Source organism: Capra hircus, chromosome 2 (assembly GCF_001704415.2).
Source record: "Capra hircus breed San Clemente chromosome 2, ASM170441v1, whole genome shotgun sequence".
NCBI lineage: Eukaryota > Metazoa > Chordata > Mammalia > Artiodactyla > Bovidae > Capra > Capra hircus.
The window spans coordinates 118,197,219-118,218,356 of record NC_030809.1 but is presented as its reverse complement, the minus strand read 5'-3'; the positions used below and the strand labels follow the sequence as shown (position 1 = coordinate 118,218,356).

General features: G+C 41.4%; 1 protein-coding gene across 2 annotated transcripts in view; it reads left to right on the top strand.

Moving 5' to 3' along the window:
- The window catches only part of TTN (titin), a 274,875-nt gene that overhangs the window by 27,769 nt on the left and 225,968 nt on the right, over positions 1 to 21,138 (top strand). For both annotated transcript variants that reach the window (XM_018065217.1, XM_018065224.1), the window contains exons 21-42: positions 625 to 830; positions 1,378 to 1,611; positions 1,722 to 1,966; positions 3,049 to 3,290; positions 3,411 to 3,575; positions 3,675 to 3,843; positions 3,945 to 5,638; positions 5,784 to 6,065; positions 7,242 to 7,508; positions 7,607 to 7,879; positions 7,978 to 8,241; positions 8,334 to 8,594; positions 10,228 to 10,488; positions 11,239 to 11,502; positions 11,595 to 11,855; positions 11,975 to 12,235; positions 12,580 to 12,840; positions 13,343 to 13,484; positions 13,571 to 13,736; positions 14,842 to 15,073; positions 16,526 to 16,810; positions 17,046 to 17,171. In XM_018065217.1, coding sequence (XP_017920706.1) covers positions 625 to 830; positions 1,378 to 1,611; positions 1,722 to 1,966; positions 3,049 to 3,290; positions 3,411 to 3,575; positions 3,675 to 3,843; positions 3,945 to 5,638; positions 5,784 to 6,065; positions 7,242 to 7,508; positions 7,607 to 7,879; positions 7,978 to 8,241; positions 8,334 to 8,594; positions 10,228 to 10,488; positions 11,239 to 11,502; positions 11,595 to 11,855; positions 11,975 to 12,235; positions 12,580 to 12,840; positions 13,343 to 13,484; positions 13,571 to 13,736; positions 14,842 to 15,073; positions 16,526 to 16,810; positions 17,046 to 17,171 — 6,561 coding nt within the window. The remainder of the gene's footprint in view (positions 1 to 624; positions 831 to 1,377; positions 1,612 to 1,721; positions 1,967 to 3,048; positions 3,291 to 3,410; positions 3,576 to 3,674; positions 3,844 to 3,944; positions 5,639 to 5,783; positions 6,066 to 7,241; positions 7,509 to 7,606; positions 7,880 to 7,977; positions 8,242 to 8,333; positions 8,595 to 10,227; positions 10,489 to 11,238; positions 11,503 to 11,594; positions 11,856 to 11,974; positions 12,236 to 12,579; positions 12,841 to 13,342; positions 13,485 to 13,570; positions 13,737 to 14,841; positions 15,074 to 16,525; positions 16,811 to 17,045; positions 17,172 to 21,138) is intronic.

The window sequence follows — 21,138 nt, the reverse complement described above, 5'->3', positions numbered from 1 at the left end:
ATGCCCTGCCCCAAGGGGTCAGTAGCGCCCCACCTCCAGTATGTTGTTGCCAGGCACACACATACCAGGCTCAGTGTTGCTAGAGTTTCCAAATGTTTTTTTTTTTTTTTTTTTAAGCTAGAAATCAGGATTTTCAATATTCATAAGTAATTTGGAAAAAAAAAAAAAAGGGTAATAGCATTTAAATTAAGACGTACCTGTGGGTCTCCATTATCTTTGCCAAGATGTTCACGTTTATAGTGGACCATCCTATGTTCTGTACAAAACCCCTTAGGATTAGGATGTTGTCCCCGTTTTGCAGATGAAGCACTCAAGACCAAGGAAGATAAATGAATTGCCAGAAGTCACATGACAAATTAGGAAGACCTCTAGGGTTGATCCCAAAGGACTGACTGCTAATATAAATTTTTTTCTATAATAGTAGTGGCTGCTTTGACTTATTAATGTAAGTTTGGGTTTGAAATTCAATCTACTTAGTCTATCCTGAGCACTTTGATAGTAAAATATGGAAAATCTGGCTTTTATTTATCAACTCTCAATAGGGTAGGACTTGCTTGAATGAACAGTGGCATGAAAGCTTTTTCATAAGAACATTAAAAATTAACTCATGTTCTTAACCCCTAGCTGATTATGAGTCACTGATGAAATCCCAGCAAGAAATGCTTTACCAAACACAAGTGACTGCATTTGTGCAAGAACCTAAAGTTGGAGAAATAGCACCTGGATATGTATACCCTGAGTATGAAAAAGAGTATGAAAAAGAACAAGCCTTAATAAGGAAGAAAATGGCCAAAGATACTGTAATGGTCAGAACTTTTGTGGAAGACCAGGTAGGTAACAATAATGACCAAGTAAATCACTTCACACATTATTCTTTCCTCCTGCAGTGCCCCTGTTTTTGTTTGATATTTTCATTTTCAAGTGCTGGGCCAGGGTTATACTACTATAAGCAGATCCAGGTTCACTGCTGATGAGCTTCCTTAATCTTCATAATATTAATATGTTGCACATATGACTTTGGAAATAAAGATTACACGTAAGTAGGAAAAACAATTACTAAAACAACAAAGTTCATTACTGCCGACATTTTTTCATTGGTAGGATAGACATCACATGTATAACCCATACTCGTAGAATACCATTGTCCAAGACACCACAGCATGAACTTCCAAAGATGACTGGAAGGCAGATTAAAAAATAATGACTCATCTAATTCTCACTGAAAAACAGATAAAAAAGCAAAATTAAACGCTTCTAGATGTTTCTTCCTGTTAAAAATTGTAATCAAACCTTATTTCTGAAAACAAATACTCTTAAAGAATTTCTATCAGTCAGCAGATATCTTTTTAACAGACTGTCATCTTTTTTACTACATAGGAATTCCACATTTCTTCCTTTGAAGAGAGACTTATTAAAGAAATTGAATACAGAATAATAAAGACTACATTAGAAGAACTTCTTGAAGAAGATGGAGAAGAAAAGATGGCAGTTGACATTTCTGAATCTGAAGCTATTGAAGCAGGATTTGATTTAAGAGTCAAGAATTACAGAATTCTTGAAGGGATGGGTGTTACATTTCATTGCAAGATGTCTGGGTATCCATTACCCAAGGTAAAATATAAGCATTGACCATACCTCCATGCTACAATAAAGACGCACATAGGTTATAGTGTAACTCCTTTATGTAAATCTTATTTACGTGTGCATGATATTATTCGCAGATTGCATGGTATAAAGATGGCAAGCGCATCAAACATGGAGAGAGATACCATATGGACTTTCTACAAGATGGCAGAGCTAGTCTGCGAATACCTGTTGTCCTTCCGGAAGATGAAGGCATCTATACTGCATTTGCCAGCAATATGAAAGGAAATGCGATTTGCTCAGGGAAGTTGTATGTGGAGCCTGCGGCACCTCTCAGTGCCCCGACTTACATACCCACACCAGAGCCAGTGAGCAGAATCAGGTGAGGCTCATACTAGTTCAGGTTGATCAGTATTTAAATTGTTTAAAACACCAAATATCTCAGTAGCAAATTACTGTCATGTAGAGGGGGGTATGAAGGCTGAAAAAACCCAGAAGTCTACCGTTCTCTGTGCTGGCAATTGCCCAGGTTTTAGTTCTTACCCTGTGTAGGATGAGCAAAGCATCTTTCATCAGGTATCACATTATCTGTTTTGCCAGTACAGTGAAGGCCATAAAGAGTTGTTTGACATCTGATTTTACATGTTATCCCTAGTTTATGAAGAAGGCATGGCAGCCCGTCCACGGGGTCGCACAGAGTCGGACACGACTGAAGCGGCTTAGCATGCAAGCATGCATGCGTGGCAACCCACTCCAGTATTCTTGCCTGGAGAATCCCACGGACAGAGGAGCCTGGGGGGCTACAGTCCACAGGGTCGCAGAGAGTCGGACACGACTGAAGCGACTTAACACAAGCACACATCACTAATTTATGCGACAACCGTGCAATGGAGGGATTATTGTTGCTATTTTGAGAGTGAGAACACTAAATGTCCATGACCCTGTGAAAATTGCCTTAGTTCACCCAGCCTGTGTGGTGGTGCCAGCACTTGAAATCAATCCAAGCCAATTTGGCTACAATGTATAGGTAGAGTTTGGGACTTTTTTCAAATATCTTTTATTTGTTTTTCCTCTTCTGGGATATGTAAGTTATTTTTATTTTTCCATATTTATGTTGGTGGTATTTAACCAACCAACATTTATTGAAATATTTTGGTAGTTGAATCAGAAAGGTTCAGTAACTCACTAAACCCAGTTGGTGAGGGAGAGACAGTATTAAGGACCAGTCTAAGATTTTGAGGATGGGTTTCTGGCTGTGTTGAATAATTCCTGACTGGGATTGATGGTATATGAACAATATAGTTTTGGGAGCAATAATAATGTATTCTGTTTTGGATCCCAGTGAGTTTGAGGTACCTTTTAATACACAAAGTAAATTCTAAAATAATGTTAAGAAAGAGATTTATTGTGGTGAGTTTTCTCTATGCCTCATGAAAATACTCTTTTTTGCATTTTGTTTTTCAGATCCATCTCTCCACGTTCAGTGAGCAGATCTCCAATACGCATGTCCCCTGCTAGGATGTCCCCTGCACGGATGTCCCCTGGACGCAGGCTGGAGGAAACAGATGAGTCACAACTCGAGAGACTGTATAAGCCAGTCTTTGTGTTGAAACCTACTTCTTTCAAGTGTGTAGAAGGACAGACTGCCAGATTTGACTTAAAGGTTGTGGGTCGACCCATGCCTGAGACCTTCTGGTTTCATGATGGTAAGTGTAAGTTTTCACGAATAAATTATTAAACACAAAAATAAACTTATCTGTGTGTCTTAACAACTTTTAAAAACGACTGTTTTAACGTGATTCCTTTTTTGCTTATTTTTCTAATAGGCCAGCAAATTGTCAATGACTATACCCATAAAGTAGTCGTTAAAGAAGATGGTACCCAATCACTGCTTATTGTCCCTGCAACACCCAGTGATTCTGGGGAATGGACGGTGGTTGCCCAAAACAGGGCAGGGAAATCTTCAATTTCAGTGATTTTAACTGTGGAAGGTATTTGCTCTGAAGACTCAAAATAAATAACCTTATCACTTGGGTTTTAAACAGGTAGTTCAGCCCTACTCACTCAGAATCACAACCTTTCTCTTTCAGCTGTGGAACATCAGGTGAAACCAGTGTTTGTGGAAAAACTGAGGAATCTCAACATAAAGGAAGGTTCCCGGCTTGAAATGAAAGTCAGAGCTACGGGCAACCCCAATCCTGACATTGTATGGTTGAAAAACAGTGAAATCATTGTACCTCATAAATATCCCAAAATCAGGTAAGTTGGCTTGAAAAATAATTAAGCTCATTACCCAAATCCAGTACTCAAGGAAGTGACAACTACTTCTGTATTGATGATTTATTTTCCACTTTTTATAGGATTGAAGGAACCAAGGGAGAAGCCGCCCTTAAAATCGATTCCACTGTCAGCCAAGACTCTGCCTGGTACACTGCAACCGCTATTAATAAGGCTGGCCGAGACACGACACGATGCAAAGTAAATGTTGAAGTTGAGTTTGCAGAGCCTGAGCCAGAGAGAAGATTAGTCATCCCCCGAGGCACGTATAGAGCGAAGGAGATAGCAGCCCCAGAACTGGAGCCTCTCCATTTGCGATATGGCCAAGAGCAGTGGGAAGAAGGCGACCTCTATGACAAAGAGAAGCAACAGAAACCATTTTTCAAGAAAAAACTCACTTCCTTAAGACTCAAGCGCTTTGGGCCTGCCCACTTTGAATGCAGGCTGACACCAATTGGTGACCCAACGATGGTGGTGGAGTGGCTCCACGATGGAAAGCCACTGGAAGCTGCCAACAGGCTCCGCATGATCAATGAATTTGGATATTGTAGCCTTGATTACGCAGTGGCGTATTCCAGAGACAGTGGTATCATTACTTGCAGAGCTACTAACAAATATGGAACAGATCACACGTCTGCTACCCTTATCGTCAAAGATGAGAAGAGTCTTGTGGAGGAATCTCAACTGCCTGAGGGGAGGAAAGGCTTACAGAGAATTGAAGAATTAGAGCGAATGGCTCATGAAGGTGCCCTTACTGGTGTGACAACCGATCAGAAAGAGAAGCAAAAGCCAGACATTGTCTTGTTCCCAGAGCCAGTGAGAGTCCTGGAAGGGGAGACCGCCAGATTCCGTTGCCGGGTAACAGGCTACCCTCAGCCCAAACTCAACTGGTACCTTAATGGGCAGCTCATCCGCAAAAGCAAACGGTTCAGAGTCCGCTATGATGGCATTCATTATCTGGACATCGTGGACTGCAAGTCTTATGATACAGGGGAAGTCAAGGTCACCGCAGAAAACCCTGAAGGTGTGATAGAGCATAAAGTAAAGCTTGAGATCCAGCAGAGGGAAGATTTTAGGTCTGTCCTTAGGCGAGCCCCTGAGCCAAAGCCCGAGTTCCACGTCCATGAACCCGGAAAACTTCAGTTTGAAGTGCAAAAAGTAGACAGACCTGTTGACACCACTGAAACCAAGGAAATTGTGAGGCTGAAAAGGGCTGAAAGAATCACCCATGAAAAAGTGTCTGAAGAGTCAGAAGAGCTGCGTAGCAAGTTCAAGCGCAGGACTGAGGAGGGCTATTATGAAGCCATTACAGCTGTGGAGCTCAAGTCTCGTAAGAAGGATGAATCCTACGAAGAGCTTCTAAGGAAGACAAAGGAAGAGCTTCTCCACTGGACCAAGGAGCTGACCGAAGAGGAGAAGAAAGCCCTTGCTGAAGAAGGCAAAATCACTATTCCAACTTTTAAGCCTGACAAAATTGAATTAAGTCCTAGTATGGAGGCCCCAAAAATATTCGAAAGAATCCAAAGCCAAACAGTGGGCCAGGGCTCTGATGCACACTTCCGGGTCAGAGTGGTGGGAAAACCTGATCCTGAATGTGAGTGGTACAAAAACGGTGTGAAGATTGAGCGCTCTGACCGAATCTACTGGTATTGGCCCGAAGACAATGTTTGTGAGCTGGTCATAAGAGATGTGACTGCTGAGGACTCTGCCAGCATCATGGTGAAAGCCATCAATATTGCTGGGGAAACCTCAAGCCACGCATTCTTACTCGTCCAGGGTAATTTGGATTTCTTTCACTTGATGGATCAATTTTTATTTATCTGTGAAAATCTAATAATGTATTCTCTTAATTTTCTTTTCCATTATCCAAATTGTATATTCAATTTAATGTGCTTTATCCCCCCCTCCTTTTTCTCTTGTAGCCAAGCAATTGATCACTTTTACACAGGAATTACAAGATGTTGTTGCTAAGGAAAAAGACACCATGGCAACCTTTGAATGTGAAACCTCAGAGCCATTTGTCAAAGTGAAATGGTATAAAGATGGTGTGGAGATTCACACAGGAGATAAATATAGGATGCACTCTGACAGGAAAGTTCACTTCCTCTCCGTGCTGACGATCGACACATCTGATGCTGAAGACTATAGTTGTGTACTTGTGGAAGACGAAAACGTGAAAACAACAGCCAAACTTATCGTCGAAGGTAGTAAATAATGCTTTTGTTGTTTAGTCAAGTTTTAGAGTTACTTTCATTATGTGATAAAATTAGCTATGCAGTTTTCACCCCCTAAAAAGAATTCAGTTCAGTTCAGTCGCTCAGTGGTGTCTGACTCTTTGCGACTCCATGAACCGCAGCACAGCAGGCCTCCCTGTCCATCACCAACTCCCAGAGTTTACCCAAACTCATGTCCATTGAGTCAGTGATGCCATCCAACCAACTCATCCTCTGTCGTCCCCTTCTCGTCCTGCCCTCAATCTTTCCCAGCATCAGGGTCTTTTCCAGTGAGTCAGCTCTTCACATCAGGTGGCCAAAGTACTGGAGTTTCAGCTTAAACCTCAGTCCTTCCAATGAACACCCAGGACTGATCTCCTTTAGGATGGACTGGTTGGATCTCCTTGCAGTCCAAAGGACTTTTAAGAGTCTTCTCTAACACCACAGTTCAAAAGCATCAGTTCTTTGGCACTCAGCTTTTCTTTATAGTTCAACTCTCACATCAAACCATAGCCTTGACTAGATGGATCTTTGCTGGAGAAGAAATGTCTCTGCTTTTGAATATGCTGTCTAGGTTGGTCATAACTTTCCTTCCAAGGAGTAAGCATCTTTTAATTTCATGGCTGCAGTCACCATCTGCAGTGATTTTGGAGCCTCCAAAAATAAAGTCTGCCATTGTTTCAACTGTTTCCCCGTCTATTTGACGTGAAGTGACGGGACTGGATGCCATGATCTTAGTTTTCCGAATGTTGATCTTTAAGCCAACTTTTTCACTCTCCTCTTTCACTTTCATCAAGAGGCTCTTTCTTCTTCACTTTCTGCCATAAGGGTGGTTTCATCTGCATTACCTATGAATTAATATAAGCTTCATACCAAGAATCATGACTGTATAATACTTATTAAGAATATTGACAATTGGGATATTTTTAAAGTGAGGTTATTTTAAAGTGAGGTCTACAGTCCACGGGTCGCAGAGTCGGACACGACTGAACAACTTCACTTCACTTAACTTCATTGACAATTTATTTCTCAGTCCAGAAGTTAGATATTAAGAATATTCCTGATAGGATGGGGGAGATAAGAGATTTACAGAGAATTTAATTTTTCATCTAAGTCTAGATACGTAACTCTCCAGAGTAATTAACTTCTCCTTATCTCATAATTCAGGTGCAGTTGTTGAGTTTGTGAAAGAACTTCAGGACATAGAGGTTCCAGAATCATTTTCAGGGGAGTTAGAATGCATTATAACCCCGGAAAATATAGAAGGCAAATGGTATCATAAGGGTGTGGAGCTTAAATCCAATGGCAAGTACACAATTACATCTCGCCGTGGACGTCAGAACCTCACCGTCAAGGATGTGACCAAAGAGGACCAGGGAGAATACAGCTTTGTTGTCGACGGGAAAAAGACCACCTGTAGACTGAAGATGAAACGTAAGCCTCCCCCTCCTTTTTAGCCTATAGCAAGCATCGCTATGGTTTATTGATAATGAATCGTCATAACGTTCTTTTCTCTCCCCATATTTTCATAGCCCGCCCCATCGCTATCCTACAAGGACTCAGTGATCAAAAAGTCTGCGAGGGTGACATTGTTCAGCTTGAAGTTAAAGTCTCCTTAGAGAACGTGGAAGGTGTCTGGATGAAAGATGGCGAGGAAGTGCAGCCGGGGGACCGGGTTCACATTGTGATAGACAAGCAGTCACACATGCTGCTTATTGAAGACATGACCAAGGAGGACGCTGGCCATTACTCCTTCACCATTCCCTCCCTTGGACTGTCAACCCATGGGCGCGTCTCTGTCTACAGTGAGTGCAACTTGCACAGTCTTAGATCTATGCTGTCAAGTGAGCGTGTATTTCCAACAAAAATTTGTATTCACAAATCCGTGTGTGTGGTTTTGCAGGTGTTGATGTGATAACACCATTAAAAGATGTTAATGTGCTTGAGGGCACCAAGGCTGTGCTGGAATGTAAGGTCTCAGTCCCTGATGTGACTTCTGTTAAATGGTACTTAAATGATGAACAAATCAAGCCTGATGATCGCGTGCACGCCATTGTCAAAGGCACGAAGCAGCGACTTGTGATTAACCGGACCCATGCTTCAGATGAAGGACCTTACAAGCTGGTGGTTGGCAGAGTTGAAACCAGCTGTGATCTCTCTGTCGAAAGTAAGAATTCTTCCATCTCACTTAATAGTGTCTTAACGATTCTATTTTCCCAGTGTAATAGTAACCAAGTGATGATTATATTTTTCCCCCAGAAATTAAAATTATCAGAGGTCTTCGTGACCTTACCTGTACAGAGACCCAAAATGTGGTCTTGGAAGTTGAACTGTCCCACTCAGGAATTGATGTCTTGTGGAATTTTAAGGACAAGGAAATCAAACCCAGTTCTAAATATAAAATTGAAGCTCATGGGAAAATATATAAGTTGACCGTTCTAAATATGATGAAAGATGATGAAGGAGAATATACATTTTATGCTGGAGAAAATAGGACATCTGGAAAACTTACCGTGGCAGGTTAGTACATTTATAAATTATAAGTTCTTAAATGGAACAGTTGTTTTAACTTAAATCATTACCCGTTTCCTTCCTTATTCCCCACAGTTTCCTGCTTGTGTTGTTGTCAACCAGTAATACCTTCAACACTGTTCCTATCAGCCTAAATTCGAAATATTCTCCCAGGAAGTCATAACTCAAATGCCGTCTCCTCTGTACAACCTTCCTTGATCTTCTCATTTGTAGATCTTACTCCGCCAACCATAGTATCGCTCTGTGTGTGCTTCTTTCATGACCCATACTCATATACTTGTTTTATTCTCCATTTCTTCCTCCCGCACTTGAGCAGATACCTCCAAAGTCTGGAACTGCTTCTTTCTCATCTTCATATAATCCAATACGTTGTACATGATAGATTGATGAATACATGTTTTTTTTGTTGGATCAAACTTTATTTAAACTTTCTTACTGTAAAGATGTATTCATTTTTTTTATTGCCCTGTTTCATTCGTTTTTCTTCCCTTCACACTATTTCTGGGCCCAATGAGTATTTTAAAAATACACCTCAGTGGGTGTATCTATGTGTCTTTTTCCTATAACATGAAGTAAACCATTCTCAGCAGAAGTCACTATGTTTAAAATAAGGAATCAAAAGTCTAAACCAACTGTCAAGAAAAAACTAGAAGTCATCATTAATTTGGTGCATTACAGTTTATGTTTTGAGAAGTTGGAATATGACATTGAGATTAAATTATACAGTTCATGGCGTCTGGTATGTAAGCAAGTCAAATGGGAATAGTGTGTCTTCTTTGGTATAAAAATTGTATGGTTTATACTTTATCACATCATGATTTCCTCAGAGATTTGACCATGAAAACTTCTGAAACAAAATGTCAGATTCTGTACTTTGATACAGTTAATATAAATTACATGTTTTAAAATGTGTGAAAACAAGAAAAAAACTCTGAGCCTATATGTGATCTTACCCAACATTTTTAAAGTAACTGCCACAGGCCAGATGCTGCTAGGAACTCAGGATACAGAAATGAATAAGGCATGATATTTCTTTTGAGGAATTCACAATTCAGAGAGGGACAGATACATTAGCAACTAACTTGCTGAAAGAGTAATTATTTCTGCCAGTAGCTGACAGCATTGGAGACAATGGAGCCTCATGGAAGAGATGACAGTGACTTTCAGTATATGGGTGTTCCCAATCTGCTAGTCATTATTGATGACTATAATTTTGTTGAGCAGATTTTTTTTTTTCCAGTCAAATATTAGGCATATTTTAAGGAAATCGTCCTTAGGAGACTAAACAGAATGCTTTTGAAGAATAAACTGGGTTACAGGCCATCCATGAAGCGTGCTTCACATTGGAGTTCTCAGAATTCTGTACAAGTTAACAGTTGCTTTTCCATTTGCAAACCCTTCCTGATCCTAGTAGTTTCCCTGGGTACATACCTAGACTACATACATACTTAGAATGAGAGGTTTCTATGATATCTTCTCAGTGTGGATAAAAGTAATTTTATTAGAAATTTTAATGATGTGCAAAATTATGTTTTAAAACTTGTTATTTAATTGTGCAAAGATCTCTTTATTGTTAAAATATTTTTTAAAGACTCACACTTATATTTCTCTTGTTCCGAAGGGGGCGCCATCTCTAAGCCACTCACAGATCAGACTGTAGCTGAGTCCCAGGAAGCTGTGTTTGAGTGTGAAGTTGCCAACCCAGATTCTGAAGGCGAATGGCTGAAGGATGGCAAACACCTGCCGCTGAGTAAAACCATCAGAAGTGAATCTGATGGCCGCAAAAGGAGACTTATCATTGCTGCCACCAAACTAGATGACATTGGAGAGTACACCTACAAGGTGGCCACTTCCAAAACATCTGCCAGACTCAAAGTTGAAGGTCAGTGATATAACAATAGAGTGATCCATTTCAATCATGTTGTATTTTTGACAGTTATCCTAGAAGTCAAACAGTTTAATCATTTTGGGTGCCATAAATCCTCATTTCATAAAATCGTTATAGACTCTTGAACTTTCTGAGCCATGTACCACAGGTGCAAAATTGCTTCTGACTTTATTTGAAGAAGCCATGTCTTAGGCTCCAGCTCTATGAAACAGCAGATGCGATGCTCTGATTCTCTAGGCTTCTTTCACCCGTCTCCCATCCGTTGATTAAGTTACTGGTATACAGCTAAGTGAAGCTGCTCAGTCGTGTCCTACTCTTTGTGACCCCACGGACTGAAGCCTGCCAGGCTTCTCTGTGCATGGGATTTTCCAAGCAGGAATACTGGAGCGGGCTACCAGTTCCTTATTCAGGGGACATTCCTGACCCAGGGATTGAACCCAGGTTTCCCACACTGCAGGCAGACTCTTTACCATCAAGCCACCAGGAAGCCCAGTATACAGCTAAACAAACTTCATCTCATTCAAGTATAGCAAAATCACTGTACAATGTACTTTTCAAACTGGGTCCTAGGTTTTCCGAAGTAATCACAAAGTGTCTTTTAAAAACTCTAGAGATGCTGCTTCACTACAAAAATTGTTGATAACCATTTATTTGCAAGATGGTCAGGTAACAGTCTTATTCAGGAATTCTCTTACTTGATGGTATCATCTTTATTTCCTAAACCAATCATAAATTTGTCCTCAGCTGTCAAAATTAAGAAGACTCTGAAGAACCTCACGGTGACAGAGACACAGGATGCTGTTTTCACGGTGGAGCTCACACACCCTAACGTAAAAGGTGTCCAGTGGATCAGAAACGGGGTTGTGCTGGAGTCCAATGACAAGTACACTATCTCAGTCAAAGGAACAGTTTACTCTCTGAGAATTAAAAACTGTGCCGTGGTGGACGAATCTGTTTATGGCTTCAAGCTTGGAAAGCTGGGAGCCAGCGCCAGACTGCACGTTGAGAGTAAGTTGACTTAGAAGCAGGTTACAAGTCGCCACCTCATGGTTACCATGAAATGAAACGTATCACTAAATGGCCTCCTCTTTCCCCATCAGCCGTCAAGATCATTAAGAAGCCAAAGGACGTGACTGCCTTGGAAAATGCCACCGTTTCCTTTGAAGTTAGCGTTTCCCACGACACAGTGCCGGTTAAATGGTTCCACAAGAATGTGGAGATTAAGCCGAGTGACAAACACAGGCTGGTCTCAGAAAGGAAGGTCCACAAGCTGATGTTGCAGCATATTTCCCCCTCGGATGCTGGGGAATACACAGCTGTGGTGGGGCAGCTGGAATGCAAAGCAAAACTGTTCGTGGAGAGTAAGTATGAGACAGCCCTGGCGGCATTGCTAGGTGGTCTTATTTGTTTGCTTCATCTTAAAAAAAAAATTATATATATATGTATATATAAACCAGAGTGCTCTCTGATTTTTCCCAAGCATTACATATTACAAAAACCATGAAAAACATCGAGGTGCCCGAGACCAAAACTGCCTCCTTTGAGTGTGAGGTCTCCCACTTCAATGTACCTTCCATGTGGCTGAAGAATGGCGTGGAGATTGAGATGAGTGAAAAGTTCAAGATTGTGGTGCAGGGAAAGCTCCACCAGCTAGTCATCATGAACACCAGCACGGAGGACTCAGCGGAATACACGTTTGTCTGTGGCAATGACCAAGTCAGCGCCACCCTCAAAGTGACCCGTAAGTAAATACACATGTATATAGAATACCCAGTAGACCCATCGCCCCATAGCCTACACGTTTTCTTCCTCATCTGCTGTGTTCACACTGAGTTAGGTATCTGGATAAAAGTTTTGATTAGAATAGCATTCAAAGACTGTCTATGAAGATGTTCCAGTGTCTATCGCTTGCTTTTTCTGTTCCCCCGCCACTTGGCATAATCCTATAGAGCAGTACCTCTCTGAACTGTGATCACTTAAACAGATATATTCAAGACATTCCAAGGTTTTGCTCTGTGCCTGTTATATAACCCATGTCACACTGACACGAAATCTCCTTGGGTATATTTGCTTCCCCTTTTGCAGCAATCATGATCACATCCATGCTGAAGGACATCAATGCTGAAGAAAAAGACACCATTACCTTTGAGGTGACAGTGAACTATGAAGGCATCTCTTACAAATGGTTAAAGAATGGTGTGGAAATCAAATCAACTGACAGGTGCCAGATGAGAACCAAAAAGCTCACCCACTCACTGAACATCAGGAATGTCCACTTTGGGGATGCCGCTGAGTACACCTTTGTGGCTGGAAAAGCTACCTCAACAGCCACTCTTTATGTGGAAGGTATGGTTTCATAAATGTCATATCCATAAAAAGAAATGTCAAACACACTACATAAAATGTTAGTGCCTCAGCTAATGAATGAATAAAGTATATCTATGCAATGAAATATTACTTAGTAATAAGGACGTACTGATAAGTATTACAACAAGGATGAACCTTAACCTTATACCAAGTGAAAGAAGCTAGTTATAAAGAACCACATATTATATGAATCCAGTTACAGGAAAAGTTCAGAATGTGCAAATCAATAGAGACATAGATTTGTGCCTAAGTCTCTAGGAAGAACAGTGCATAGGGTCTGGAAGGTTATGGCTAAGGGTTAAGTGGTTTCTTTTGGGGGTAATGAGAATGCCTTGAAATTGATTATGGTGATGGCTATACAATTCTAAATATACTGAAAGCCCCTGACGTTGTATGCTTTCAGTGAGTGAACTGTATAGTATGTAATCATATCTTGGCAAAGCTGTTAGAAAGGTTAATTCTTTTACATGCTATTCTCCAGCTCGTCATATAGAATTTAGGAAACACATTAAGGACATTAAGGTTCTCGAGAAGAAGCGAGCCATGTTTGAATGTGAAGTTTCTGAACCTGACATCGCCGTGCAGTGGATGAAAGATGGCCAGGAGCTGCCTCTAGTGGACAGGTCCGTTGGTGTGTTTTGCCACCCCAGTGACTCCCAGTTTCTTTGAGTCATCATACGTTAAAGCCCAATTTCCATTTCCGCCACAGAATAAAGATACAGAAGGAGAAGTACGTCCATCGCCTGCTGATCCCGTCCACGCGGATGTCTGATGCCGGGAAGTACACAGTGGTGGCTGGGGGCAACATGTCCAGTGCCAACCTCTTTGTCGAGGGCAGAGATGTTCGCATCCGAAGCATCAAAAGGGAGGTTCAGGTAATTGTCCACGTGCTGAGTTTTTAGAGGTATCATCAATAGCACCTAATCTATCATTTTGTCAAACTTTTTGACTTTAAAATTTTCCAACCACTGTCTTCTAAAAAAAAAATGAAATCAGCTTATCCCTACTGGCTTAACGCTTTTATACTGATATCAACTTAGTCACAGTTTCCTCTCACTTAGGGGATAAGTGTGTCCTTCATAGCTGTCCAAATACTTTAATGAAAGCAGCTGCAGAATCTTCACTGTCTAATAAGTGGCCACTTGCCAAGCAGCACCAACTCGAAAAGAACTGAAATTTAAATTGTGGTGTTTGCACAGCAACTGGAATTTAGGGACTTCAGAACAAGGTGGCTTTTTCTAGAAGCCTTCTACTGTGGGAAAGGCAGCTGTTTAGGGACTTGGCTGGGAACACACCCTCTGAGCAAAGCTGGATTCCTAGCAGGGATGCTGAGAAAACACCTTCGCTCTCGACTGCATGTGTAGAGCTTGTCCTCAGGGGTGCCAGTCTTCCGACATGGTATAATGTGGGTAATATGTGAAGAGAAGCAGTACTTAAGTTCACATTTATGATACTGCTCATCCATTAAGAGCCAGGCATTACAGGCCTTAGTCCATAGTGAAAAAGCCTTCAGTGAAGACTCAGATGACCTAGATATGTCCATCCTCATCTGCTGTCGCACTCTGAGCCTTATTTCCTCACTTGAAAAAATGAGGATAATAGTTCCTGCCTAAGTCACAAGATCATTGTTTACATCATATGAAATCAAATTGAGTAGTAACTTAAAAGGGCTTTGTCAGTGATAATAGCCCTCGGATGTAAAGTGTCATCATTTCTGTTATGATAAACTAGGAAGCGAACATTTAAGGATAAAATCATTGTCTCTGTGAAGGCATAAGCACAATTCTCTGCAAAAGAAGTGTGGGCTCCATTTGTCCAAGGACAGGGAGGGAAAATTTGAGAGGGTGCTGTAACAAAGTCAGCTTCCTATATCATCATGTGCGGGCTTGGCATGCTCTTCAAATGAGCTGCTTTAGAAACAGGTTAAAACCACAAGGAAACCAGGGCTTCAGTGTTCTTTCTCTGTTGCTCCATCCAAAGGTTATTGAGAAACAGCGTGCTGTTGTTGAGTTTGAAGTCAATGAAGATGACGTTGATGCCCACTGGTATAAAGATGGCATCGAAATCAATTTCGAAGTTCAGGAACGGCACCAGTATGTGGTGGAGAGAAGAATCCACCGGATGTTTATCTCTGAGACCAGGCACAGTGATGCCGGTGAATACACCTTCGTAGCAGGAAGGAACAGGAGTTCCGTTACTCTCTATGTCAATGGTAGGTAGAGATGTTAATATGTCTGTTCATCCATCTGTAGTGATCACCCTACTTCAATTTACTAAACTTCTGATAGTTCCTGGGCAATTTCTCAAGAATCCATGGTGCTCATGTGCTTGGAGCTACATGTGTTTTCATGTTATGCCTGTGGGAAAGGGATGGCAGCTTTAAAACGGACTGAAATGTCATTTCTAGAAAGCACCTAATGGCTAGATTCTTGTTCGGTCAGTCAACACTGTCAATCCTGCTCTGCATGTCAGTTATTCTAGACCCCGAGTGGGTCTCTCAGTAGAGCAATCAGTGTTCTGGTTCTCTGCCCCTGGCCCTAACTACTTGAGCACTTGTAGCACTACCAAGCAGTGAGGCATTTCCACCTCTAGTAGGGCGTGCCAGGGAGAATCTAGAGAGCCACAGCGGAGTTCCAGGGGCTCTGACTTTAGAGGGGAATTTCACACGCTGCCAAATCAGAGGAGCACCATTAAACCACCGACTTTTCTTAGGAGGAAACTTTGAGCTGAATGAGGAGGGTCTAGTTCTGAGGCTAGCCTCCATACACAGAGAAAAGTTCCTCTGTTCCTGTCCTGACCATGAGTCCTATCTGTCTGAACAAATACTCCTGAGACAGTTGAAGGAACACTAAGAGAAATTTCAAGTTTCGTAAAAATGAACCATACTGCCAACATTCCCTCGGGCCCTGGAGGACCAAACAGTCATGATTCGGTTATTACTATTTCTGTATTAGTGGTAGAGAATCTGAGCACAGGGTAATAAAGGTCTTCCCACATGACTGTGTCAGAAACCAGCCTCACAGAAGTCATTTCTTGGTTCATGAGCCTCTCAGTTTCCCTCAGTCATCATGACACCAAGAATATGTTCTGATTAGCCCAACAGGAAAACTGATTTTTAAAAAAATTACCTATTGCCTTTAGATCTAAAATGACATTCATTCACTCATAAAGATTGCACTTCATTGGCATCAATATCTTAAAAATGACTATGACACGTACACAAATACTTTCAAAACAGACCTGAATGGGATAAGCTAGCTCACCATGGATTTGCCCAGTGACTGTTAAAAATAGGTAGCGTGTGGAAGTGTTCCAGTATTCTTTAGGGGACTGTCCACTGCTCCTCCCCCTCAATTCAGACCCCAGCCAGGAAAGGCAGGGTGATATTATGTTGAGAAACAGCACTTGAAGCACCTACCTACCTATCCCTCAAATATCAAAAGTATTTTTCTAAAGCTATTCCCTGTATTTATGGACAGAATTCCTTTTTTTTTTTTTCTTCTCCTCCTTAGCATGAAGAATATTCTAAGATTCTGAGACAATTAAAGATACCACAATCCCAAACTTCTGTTTCAGGGTACATAACCACGTGGCAGTGAACTAATGTGGATTTTCCAGTGCTTTCCCATGTTTTCATGGGCTATCTGTCTGCTTTTCTCCCCAGCCCCAGAGCCACCCCAGATTCTGCAGGAACTCCAGCCTGTAACCGTGCAGTCTGGCAAGCCTGCCCGCTTCTGCGCTGTGATATCCGGCAGACCGCAGCCCAAAATTTCCTGGTATAAGGAAGAGCAGCTGCTTTCCACTGGTTTCAAGTGCAAATTCCTTCACGATGGGCAAGAATATACACTTTTGCTCATTGAAGCCTTCCCAGAGGACGCGGCCGTCTACACCTGTGAGGCCAGGAATGACTACGGAGTTGCCACCACCTCAGCGTCCCTCTCTGTGGAAGGTAGAAATGCCTTGCTACTTCTCAGCTCAAACTGAAACCTACGAAACTCGTTTTTGCATTCTCCCAGTAAATGTTAAGAAATACAGCTTCGGGGTCCTAAAAGTAGATTGCTATACAACTTAGAAACTTTGAGAGGGCTCCACGGCCAGATAAATTAAGAGAAATTGGCATGCTTCATTCCGGGAGGTCAGTAGGGTGACTTAGTCCTGACGAGTCTTGTGGTCCCTTTCTTTAGTTCCGGAAGTTGTGTCTCCTGATCAGGAAATGCCAGTTTATCCTCCTGCTATCGTCAGCCCACTTCAGGACGCTGTCACTTCTGAGGGACGGCCAGCCCACTTTCAATGCAGAGTTTCTGGAACAGGTAGGTTTACCAGGAAGGGCAGAGCTGCTAATATTTAAAAAGAAGGATGTAAGTGAAGAAAAGGTTTTCTCACCCCTTCCTCCCTTACAAACAGTTCTCATTGATAATTTGAAGTTTTATGGCCATCTTGCAGAACATTTACTTGAATTACTGAATTAAGAATTAGATCGGTGTTTTCCACTACTATTTTTAGGACTATACACCTGACAATAGTGAAGATGGTAAATTGCATGCTATGTGTTTAAAAGAAAAATTCAGTGTTTCAAACTTACAAAAATGTCATATTTTCTTTATGGTTGTAGTTAGACTTTTGTTATCTCTTGAAAAAATACAACAAAACCTACAATCATTATTAAATAATTATAATAGCATCTACATGTGTTTTAAAAGAAGAGTCTATCTATGTGTAAGACGTTCAATCTCTGGACAGTGCTTGTGGGAAAAGGCACATCCATTTAGACGGCAGCGTCTGGTACTGGACAAAAGTGGGGGCCTGATGATCGGAGAGGTTGAATTTGAATCTTAGCTCCACTGTGTGACCTTCGGCAAAGACATGATTCCTCTGGTTCTCTTTCCCTCATGAATAAAGTGAGGATAATATTGCCGTCATAAAATCTACATTTCATGAGAGCAGGGATTCTTAGTATCGAAAACCTGGTGCCTGAAAAGCAGTAGGTACTAGAAGGAAAGCTCTGTGAGAGCAAGGGCAGATCCTTGTCCTAGGATAGCTCTGGATGTTAGTCGGTGCTCAGTAATTGTTGACTGGACAACAGCGTGCTTGTTAAACGGCTGGTATCCACTGCTTCAGATCACTCCTCATGACTGTGTTAGATAACCCACATTAGCACGTAGCACAGTGCCCATCCAAAAGTAATGCCTCAGTCTGTTAGCTGTTATGAGTTTTTAATTGCTGCATGTTTCCCAAAGACCATCAGTCCCTCCCGTTCCCCCAGGAGTCTGACCTCAGTAGAGTAGGACAGAATGTTTGGAGCCATTTTTACCCAGTGACGATTTTAGACTGACAGGGTAAGCCAGCTTTATCCCAGATGAAAATCCTTCTCTCATTTCCTTGCTCCTATATGCCACCACAAAGGGAAACTCTCCCAGCGTGGGCATCTCAGAGAACTCCTAGCGAGTTAGCTCTGTTTACAGTGCTCTTCCCGTTAGTTTATGACCCAGTCTCTACCTTGCCAGAAGCCATTTTCCTGAGCAAGTTAGTATTTCTACCATGCTTCCATCACCTAGTGATGTCCTCCTCCGATTTGGAGATGCTGATCTAGAAACCAAATAGACCCATTTGATTTTATGAGCATGATTAAAGGATACAAAGTATATAAAGCACTTATAGGCATGACGTGGCTGACAAGTAGCTGGTACTCAATATATTAATTTTATTACAACCACTGGAAGGAATTATAGAAACATAAAAATCTGGTAATGGGGGACCAACATAGAAAAATACTACAGACTGTATTACTTCAGAACATAGTGTTTGAGAAACCCTAAATATTAAGAAATGAGAATTGAGTGGGTAATATCTTACTAACACAAGAAAGAAACAATAATTTTAATTTTAAATTCACCAAAGTCACACTAAATAATTTATCTATTTTTTGAATTTTTAGAGGAATATTTTGATTATATGTAAATATGGATTATCTAAAGTAGTAGTCTTAGATATGTTTATATAGTGCTTTTTTAGGTAAGTCATTTTATAGTTTGCCTTTAGGATGTTGTAAAAATACAGTCTAATCTTTACCAGACCTCAATTGGGATAGCAAAAGAAAAATATCTTTTCTATATGGGCAATGTCTTTAAATGTTTGAACGGACTTTATAAATTCATGTGATCGTAACTCTCTCTGTGTGGTAATATTTAGATATACACAGAGGTTTTAGCATCCTGTCATAAATGTATTTTCTATGTAACAAAAAATAAATTCATTTAAAAAATGCCTTTTTAAAATAAAAGCTTACTGAATCACGTTGTTTTGTGGCACTCGGACTGAAAATATTTACACAGCTTGCCTTAAGAAAGTAAATGCAGCTCTACTTTCTACAAACTGGGGGGAAAAAAAGGTAGGCAGAAGCCCCAGTCTCATGTTATGGGAAATCAATACTTAGCAAAGCACAGAATGTGGTCTGAGGAATCTGGTGGTGCTTTTGAGTGAAAATGTTGTCTACTGAAGGTCTCTGGTGCCACCTACTGGTAGCAGAAAAATTTGGAAAAGAATTTTAAAACATAATAAATCTAGCTTTTTGCTACTGTTCATTCTGTAATGAGTCAGTATCATGTGGAGGCTTACAGTGTGGCAACTAGCTAAGTGAAATGATAAATACTTAGTTAGGCAGTGAGGAATGCCCATCACTCATTTAAACATCTCTTTTGTTTTATTCCACCAATATTTGTGTCCTGCTGTTGAGACATCATGCTAGGTTCTAGGGCTGCCGCACCTGTCCCTGGCTTCCTGGAGCTCAGTGTGTAGGTGAGGCGATGCACGGCTAGATTCCAAGGTTGTGAGTGCTGTAACAGCCCACCTACTCAGTGCTGTCTGGGGGACAGCTGGGGAAAGATGCATGGATGGCACACTGAAGAATTAATAGGCTTATTGAGCACAGTGGTGCTTCAGACAGAAAACAGCATTTGCAGAGTCATGAAGGTTTGCCAGAACATTTTATGCTGGCAACAAGTGGTTTAAATATGGTCTTGTAATGAGGGAGCTGGGAGGCTAGAAAAGAAGGCAAGGGTCAGATACCAATAAAGTATTGGTATTCTATGGTTAGTTAGGACTCCTGTTTCCTTTGAAGAATCACTGAGAGATTTTTAAACCCCTCAGTAACATGATCAGGTTTGCATTTTAGAAGAAACACTTTCGTTTAGATAACGAAAGGAGGAATGGACAGTTGTGGGAGATGAGACTGGAGGGGAGGACCCAGCGGGGAGGCTGGTATCCTTTCATTTCATAAGGCTTGGCTTGGAAAGTGTTGCCAATGAGGGGAGTCAGAAGAAAGAAGGGGTACATTGTGCAAGAGTTCAGGAGGTAGAATGGGTGAGACCCAGGGACCAAATACAGCGGTGTCGCGGGGGTTGTACTCTGTAGGAGCAGAAACAGCGGTGTAGCGGGGGTTGTACTCTGTAGGAGCAGAAACAGCGGTGTAGCGGGGGTTGTACTCTGTAGGAGCAGAGGTTGTGGGGCAGCCTCACAGGAGCCGGAAGCCAGCGGCTGACGCAGGTAGTGGAAGTCCAGCAAGAAGCGCCAAGTCCACCAGCAAGACAAATCTCGCCCTTTAGCTCATTTCTTACAGGCAGCCCATGCCTGTCCTGCTTCATTCAGTTCACCAAAGGAAGAAGCTGTCAGGCAGTAATAAGCCCTCTTGTGAAGACTAATGCTCTCTACCCTTCCCTTTCTGTTGAGGACTAAACAAACCAGTGTTTGTAGGATGACTTTTACGTCCTGTGTGATAATATTACTTTTGTATCCTGTGACCCTGTTTTTTTGGCAAGTTGTTGAAGGCATTGCTGACCCCTTGTGAGGTTAGCTATTCTTGCTTTAATGACTGACTGCGCCTATTGTTTATAAAGCCCTTTCCTCTGTGTGTCATGGAATTCACACAGCAGTTTTATAGCCTATGGATTGTTATGCTTCTTATTTTACAAATGAGAAGACTTATTCAAAGAGATTAGCTTACATGTCTAAGGTCACATGGCTGATAAATTGTATTGTCAGGATTCCATTTCCTATCTTGCTACCTAAGGAAGTGGAAAGATTTGTTTCTTTAAAAGGGGCACTTGTTTATAAACAGCTACCATAGTGGGAAGTGGGGGAACCATCATCAACTAGTAGTTAGGCAAAAATGCAAGCAAACACTAAATGATTGGACTGTTGGAAGATCCCCATGGATCGTATTGAGATAAAGAAGTAACATAATGACCTCATTGCAGAAAGAAGATGCTTTTGATTTTGGCT